General features: G+C 37.8%; 1 protein-coding gene across 2 annotated transcripts; it reads left to right on the forward strand.

Moving 5' to 3' along the window:
• Window positions 1–712: 712 nt before the first annotated feature.
• On the forward strand, window positions 713–4,943 carry LOC119075904 (ribokinase-like). 2 transcript variants are annotated; one of them, XM_037182480.1, is made up of 8 exons: window positions 713–892; window positions 1,133–1,323; window positions 1,513–1,580; window positions 2,838–2,902; window positions 2,990–3,079; window positions 3,743–4,065; window positions 4,146–4,299; window positions 4,364–4,943. In XM_037182480.1, exons 2-8 carry the CDS (start codon window positions 1,265–1,267, stop codon window positions 4,565–4,567), a joined length of 963 nt encoding a protein of 320 aa, XP_037038375.1. In that variant the 5' UTR covers window positions 713–892; window positions 1,133–1,264; the 3' UTR covers window positions 4,568–4,943. The 2 variants fall into 2 exon arrangements, with proteins under 2 accessions (XP_037038375.1, XP_037038376.1); XM_037182481.1 differs by lacking the exon at window positions 713–892 and adding an exon at window positions 980–1,023.
• Window positions 4,944–7,793: the final 2,850 nt, after the last annotated feature.

Genomic DNA, 7,793 nt, shown 5'->3' on the forward strand with positions numbered 1-7,793 from the left:
AGGGTCGTCTGTACGGATCGCGTAAGCTACGAAGATTTTTTTTGGAAGTGGTTTTAGCTTCTTGGGTCGAATACCTTTCAGCCACATATAAAAAAGTCCACTGAAAAATGTATCCGATTTCGGCAGGTTGTTTTGCAAAAGAATACCGCTAATTGATTTAACAAAAAACTGAGTAGATGGTCTGAAAATAGTTGAAAAAAGCGAGAAATAGAGCAAATAGAGCACTTTTTAAGAAGTTGAAAATAGTTGCAAAAGTAAGTGCGTGGAATCCCTGCACCTTTAGTTAAGAGTTGTGTCACATTCTTTATTACCATCGTAACACCTTCTCTTATGCCATCAATTTTTACCTTCAATTCCAGCAAGGTTACCTTCTCTAAGAGGTCCAATTCGATCATATACTAACCGCCAATTGGGTATTTTAAACAAAAATTATTTCTTATTCGAACCAACTTGAAGTCGAATAGACTGTTTTCACTTGAATAAGACCATCTATTGCTTGACATAAAGCCTTGTGCTACAATCCATTCGACTAAATTAACCGAAAGTCACGACTCAATTTTGGTTTTTTGTGTCGATATTATACCAAAAGATGATATTTAGTCCATTTACCACCAAACAAAAATTGAATTCAAAATTCTAATTCAAAATAAACTTCCCAGTTCGGTCAACAGATGGCATTGCGTACACTTTATTGCGCTATAAAATATTCTGTCAAACACGCGTTGTGGTGGTGCTGTATGTAAAGAAGGAAGAAAAAAAAACCGAAGAGAAGAAATCCGATTTTCTGTTGGAAATATTGAAAAATCCATAAATCAAAAGGTGTGTTGAACGTACATTTCGATTACGTTTCGATCCGTTCGTCCCTTCAATTCCGCGTTCAACATCAGCTGGGGTAGGTGGTTCCCGCTTTCTGTGTAAACTTTATTAAAATTTAACCATCCGAACAAATGATAACCAACAAAAAAAAAATTCGATTTTTTTTTCTAACATCAACAAAACACAGTGTGTTCTCTTGTTCGAAAGGTTTTTTTTCTCTGTTGTATTATAGGCCGCACGGTCTTATCAGTGTTCAATTATCAGTTTAGTGGGCAAATTTTCTAAACTTTTTTTTCGTTCATTCTTACATTCGCAGATTATTCAATATTTGGACAGAAAATTAACCGAGTCACATTTTTCATCCAAACCAAAAAATTTTTTTTGTTGTTTGAATCGTCGAACTGAGTGCGTAAAATTTGTGTAAAAAGTGCTAACCCAGAGAGAGAGAATGGCCGATGTAAGACATGATGTTTTAGTTCTAGGATCTTGTATTATGGATTTTATCTGGTTGGTATAAATTTTCGTTGTCTTTTTTTGTGTGTTTTTTTTTACAAAATAAAATTCCGATTCAAATCATCACAATCATCCACGTTGTCACATAGAGAAGTTTTTTTTCTTCTCTTTTGTGATAACATGACCGTTTTGTGTGTGCCTTTTCATGAGATTTTTTTCTTTCTTCTTTCTTTTCGTTTACAGTTATTCAGCTAAATTACCGAAAAGAGGCGAAACAATTAAGGGAAAGAAATTTGAGACTGGATATGGAGGTAATGTGTGATTGTGCGGACGATAATAAACTTTTGTGTTGTTTTTTCGGCGGTATAATTGTTGTTGTCGGACGAAAAAAAAAAAGTGAAAAACAAAAAGTGGGAAGGTCGAACAAAATTTATTGCGACGGAATTTGTTCGACAAAAAAACCGCGAAAAATGAGAAATTCAAAATATTTTTACCGCACAACCGATTTTTGTGGCTTGTTTTGTGATAACAGTAAATTACCGGTGTGCGTGTGTTTTTAACCGCTAAATTTGATCAAATCTGACCGGAATGACAAAAGATAAAGAGAAAGGACCTCATGGTCGAAAATGAATTAACGGCATCGAGCGAGTGATAAATCGTCGATTCAAGACTTTTTCGGTTCCATTTAAAGACTTTCGAATTTTTGTTCATGGAAATCGGGTAGAGACGCGACTGGTTAGGGATAATTTTCTCATTTGAATAAAAACGGCGTCTGATAGGAAGTTGAAGAAAATTCCAACGGAACTTTATGTCTAACGGTAGGACTTGCTCAAAATGGCAATTTCAAGACGAACTAACTGCTCGTACACACAGCGATGCGAAAGAAGCCTACTCCAAATTTTTCTTTAATATTCCAGTCAAACTTGGCTGGAATACAAAAGAAACATTTGGATTAGACCTCTTTCGCGTCGCTATGTGTACGAGCATTAATACGTCGAATCGACTATTCGCTCTGTCGAACCAAAATATTTCGCGACATTTCTCCCGTTACCGCTGGTTTACCGAAACTACTCACAATTCGTTACACAAACGGAAATATTCGGTCCGGTTTGAAATTTAACGCTTCCGGACTTGTGTGTCCCGTTCTTTTTACGGTAAAAAGAGTCGCTCGTTAGAAACATGATACCCGGAAATACATGGTCATTCAACTGTTTGTTACAAATTTTGTCCATTCCATCGGTAAAATTAGGACCAACATAAGAGGACCAATGAAATTCCATATACAACCTGTGCAATACCGGTAATACAGACGTCGAATCGATTTTTTGCTCTTTCGACCGGTCTAAGAAATTTCCCGCCAATCTAACGATACCACCGGTTTACCTAAACTGCACACGATGCAATGGACATATTCTAGTCAAACGTTTTTAATTTGAACAATAAACCGTGTTCCGCGTTCCGTTAACAGATTACCGAACGTGTACGGTAAAATAGATCAGAAACAACCGTGGCGCTTCATTTACTAACTTGCTCAACAACCGTTTCATGTCTCACTTTACTTGTTTCAGGCAAGGGCGCCAATCAATGTGTCGCTGCCGCCAAACTGGGAAGCAAAACTGCACTGATAGCAAAGGTACGTAAAATTACGCCAAATCCGTTAGCTGTGTGTGCCACTCGCGCATTTCTTTCGTTGTTTCAATAATTTTCATTGATTTTGCAGCTTGGTGCCGATCCATTTGGTGACAATTACAAAGAACACCTGCGGAACGAAAATGTGAACACGGATCAAGTGGAAAGCGTCGAGGGTCACGTAAGTTTTGTTGGATTAATTTGATGTTATCGTTGTCCCTGTCCCATACTCGGCACACTAATGTCACTGTGAATTCGTAGTTTGATGTTGAAGGGTTTTGGCGGGCTTTTGTTCTTTCTATTGAGTTCAAGACCAATTAGGACAATCGACAGCTCAGTAATGACCTTTGTTAGACTCGCCACTCGTAGTGGTACCATTTGCTGAAGTCACACTGAGAATTTCACAAAACCCAAGCTTCGAATGGATTTGAATGCAGCGACATATTTCGTGTAGCGCTAACGACTTCTACAGATTCGATGGAATGTGGTGGATGTAGTGGAAAGTATTTCACCACAGCGAAAGTTCTATTGAAGTCTTCAAGTGCTACAAAGAAAGTCAACTTACGCTGCACTCCAATTCACCCGAAACTTGGGTTCCGTGTGTTTTTGCGGACTTGCACTCCTTTCAGTGGCTTGTATTAGTGAACTTGCTTTAACTCAATTTTCGCAACTCTGAGGACTTTCATTTCATACCCCAAGTGACGAGGGATCAAGTGCTCCAAAATGCTGTCCACATTTCAGGCCAGTCTGTGCCAGTATCCCTTTCAGATAAAAGAAGCAAAACTGACACCCAGACCCTCTAACGAATCTACTTCGTCTACAATATCCTCCGATCTATTCCCAGACAACCGGCGTCGCTCAAATAACCGTTGCCGACAATGGTGACAATCACATCGTTATTGTGCCCGGCGCCAATGATACAATGAGCCTGGAGGACGTGGACAATTCCCGGGAATTGATTGACAATGCCAAGGTGATGGTCTGTCAATTGGAAACACCGACACGTGCAACACTGGCCGCACTGAAACGCTTCAAAGGCATATCCATACTGAACGCATCGCCACCGCCGCTGGAAAATTCGTTGGACATTTTCACCGTTCCCAACATTCTGTGCATCAACGAACACGAAGCGGCATCGATGACCCAGCGAAGTGTACCGAATTTGGAGTAAGTTTGACGACACGGACGGTTCGATGGCACGGGGATTTTTGACGAAAACATTTTTTTTCTTCTCTTTTCTTGAACAGAGAAGCGAAACGTGCAATTAGCAATTTCCTGTGCCTCGGAGTACGGTGTGTGATCATCACGTTCGGTAAATTGGGCGCCATTTTTGCGTCGAACGACAGTCCGAAACCGATTCATGTCCGAACGCCGAAATGTGAGAAGGCCATTGATACGACGGTGAGTTTCTTCAACGAAAGTTGTCCAGTGAATTGACACTTATTGTGGGTCTCTGTCTTCGCAGGGTGCCGGTGACGCATTTATCGGTGCTTTGGCTCACTATACGGCCATCGATCCGACTGTTCCATTGGTGCAACGAGTTGGCGCCGCTGTACATATAGCCACTTATTCGGTGCAACGCAAGGGCACACAGTCGAGCTACGCATCGCTGCAGGATCTTGGTGATTTTGATATAAGAACCAAAAAGTTTGACTGGAGTTACATTTAGTGGAAACAAAACGCGGAGATGATGAGACGAGTGGGGAGAGAGAGAGAGAGAACGAAGACGTGTCCGATATAATCGGAACATTCTTTTCGGGTGGAGAGAAAGTTTTCTTTATTTTAAGCTGCAAAATGCGAAAAATGTCGTCAGAATTTCGTCCCAAAAATTTTGTTTTCTTTTCATTGCCTTTTTGTATAAATTAGTTCTGTTGTTGTATGTGAGTCCTTTGATCGTTGATTGTAATTTTTTCTTTTTTTTTTGATTTAGTGTAAAGCCTGAAATGTTATCCCCTTTTTGGATTAATTCATTCTTTTTAGTTTAAAATAAATAATTTTCTTTGATTTTACATAATTAAGGGAAGCGAAAGGGAAGGACATTTGAGAATATTTTTTTTTTAGATTATGTTAATGTGTAGGCGGAGGAGAGACAGATATTAAGAAAAAAAAAAAAAGAATTTGTGAGTATTGTGTCAGGTGAGAGAGTTGGAACAAACAAACGAACGAAACAAAAACAACAAAAAAATTATTCCGAGACGTTAAAAATATTTCTTTTTTTTTTGTATATTTTGTTGAAAAGATTGAGTTTAAATAAACGAAGAAAAAAATGTAAGATTCAGACCCGGTGCGTTTCTTTCCATTTTCTACATCGGCTCATTACCATCATTTATCAAAGGATGTGACTGAACCGAGCGGTCCTCCACACATATATGGGCATATACGGACTTTTTGGATTGTACGTAATGGAACGCTCTCAACTAGATGGCTAAGGAGAAGTTTCAGCAGTTTTTCAACGCTCATACCATCCTTTGTCTGTCAAAAAGAATTTTATTTTCGAAATGATCAAAAGAGCCTTTTTCTTAACATCTCGAGGGATTCTTTTGAAAAACAGCCTAATGAAATCGGGCCTATTTTTTAGAGAAATCATTTTTATATGCCTAGACGGGGCTTGACCCCTAGAGTCAACGCACTGGACAGTGTTTTGCTAGAGTACAAAACCACCTTCATTCCGGGAATTGTGTCGTCAGTGGGAGTTCAACGAAAGCCGAAAAATGCAATTTTCTTGCCTGTTTTCTCCCACGGCTGACAAGGGACATGGTCGACCATGGTATATCATTGGATCGCTGAGCTCATGTAGCTACGGGCCAACATGGGTTGTGTGGGTGGTCGATGCTATCTACAGTGAGCAACATTACTTTAAAAAATGACGATTTCAGACTAAAATGGGTGAACTTTGGAGAGTGTTGTTGCACTTCTAAAACGTATTTTGACATAAATAAAACGTCTGCTTATACTGTACTGTGTGTCAGCCTTCTAATGACGCCCATCATGTATGATAATAATAATGAAAATACAGCACAAAAGAGATCAGACTCCAAAATGTGCAATATGGAAGTAAAATATTGCCTGTTTTCGAATTTCGTTAAATTTTCGAATTTCGTTAAATTTTCGATTTTCGTTAAATTTTCGAATTTTGTTAAAATTAGTGGAATTTTGCCAAATTTTTGAATTTCGTGAAATTTTCAAATTTTCAATTTTTGTAAAATTTTTGAATTGAGTGAAATTTTCGAATTTCGTCAAATTTTCGATTTTCGTTAAATTTTCGAATTTCTTTAAAATTAGTGGAATTTTGCCAAATTTTTGAATTTCGTGAAATTTTCAAAGTTTTTCAAATTTTCAATTTTCGTAAAATTTTTGAATTTCGTCAAATTTTTGAATTTCGTCAAATTTTCGATTTTTGTTAAATTTTCAAATTTCGTTAAAATTAGTGAAATTTTGCCTAGTTTTGTAAAATTTCGTCAAATTTTTGATTTTCGTCAAATTTTCGAATTTTGTTAAAATTCGTGAATTTTTGCCAAGTTTGTGAAAGTTCGTCAAGTTTTAAATTTTCGTCAAATTGTTGACCTAAAACTTTCAAAACGAGTGATATATCAACAAAACCTCTACGAGAAAAGTGTGACGCAGTCAGGAACAGACCTACAAGAAAATTTATCTGCCACTTTGCAACGCAGATTTTTTTGGTAAAATTATTGTTGTTTTCAGTCACATTTTTTTTTGTTAAAAATTATTTGGCAGATGATGAGGAAAACTAAGCCAGCTTGTTTGAACTAATTGGACGAACAATTTAATTTTTGCGTAACGAAGCGGAAAGCGTCAACTCTAGCGATATCATTCGTTTTAGAAATTGTACTACAAAGACTGCGTCACACTTTTCTCGTAGAGATTTTGTTGGGATAATAGAAAGCATTCATTTCAACCCTTGGAACATTGCACCGCAGCATCAAGGTGATAAGGTGATTTTTGGTTACGTTGCTTGCGCTTATGTTGAACCCATTTTGTCTACACTACGAACTATGATAAGCACTGACCGTCAGCCGGAATTTTGAAAATTCTTAATGGAACGATAGACTGGTTTTCTCATTCTAAATAAACGACCATCAGGAAACGAGGAATTTGCGTACGTATCACTCCACGACCCGAGGTAAAAGAGGCAAAACGGATATAAAACGGAATGAAAATGGACGACTCTGAGGCCACATTTAAATTGAATTCACAGTCGTCCGCTTTGTCTCCGTGTTTCTCTCCACTTTCTGACATTTCTATCGTTTAGATGACTTTTGCATTGTGTTAATTCCAACGGGTGGAAAACGGAGACAAAACGGCTATAAAACGAACGACTGTGAGGCCACCGTTACTTCTGAAAGAGAAAGGAAGATTTTGAAAACGAAATCAAAATACTTTTTTTAGCTTCTCTACAGTAGTTGCCAAATTCGTTGACGTTTCACCGTTCAATTCACACATCAATTTCCAACGGGAAAATTCTTTTGATTGTTTGACGACACCACAAAAATAACGTTATGGCTTATAAACTGACCTTATCTGAAGATTTTTTTTTTTCTCGAGAATTTCAGGAATTTTGAGACCTAAAATTCTTGAAAATTTTTAGTTCGAGATAAAGCATCAATTTCACGAAAATAGTCCTTGTCTGAAGCTAATCCGAAAAATGATCGTTCTAGAACACAAATTTTGTTTTATTCACCACAAGAAGCTCCATCGTGCCGGACAGGTTGGACTTTTAAAATGCTCAACTCATCTGACACGTCCTCCTCTCCTCTCTCTCTAATTATTCGATCGGCTATCAACTCAACAATTTGTTTCTGCCCATAACTTGAGATCTGTGAATAATATAAACTCGAGGGAAACTCACCGAACCTGATTGAACATTTTAGCGTAAA

Source organism: Bradysia coprophila, unplaced genomic scaffold, assembly GCF_014529535.1.
Source record: "Bradysia coprophila strain Holo2 unplaced genomic scaffold, BU_Bcop_v1 contig_232, whole genome shotgun sequence".
Taxonomy (NCBI): Eukaryota; Metazoa; Arthropoda; class Insecta; order Diptera; family Sciaridae; genus Bradysia; species Bradysia coprophila.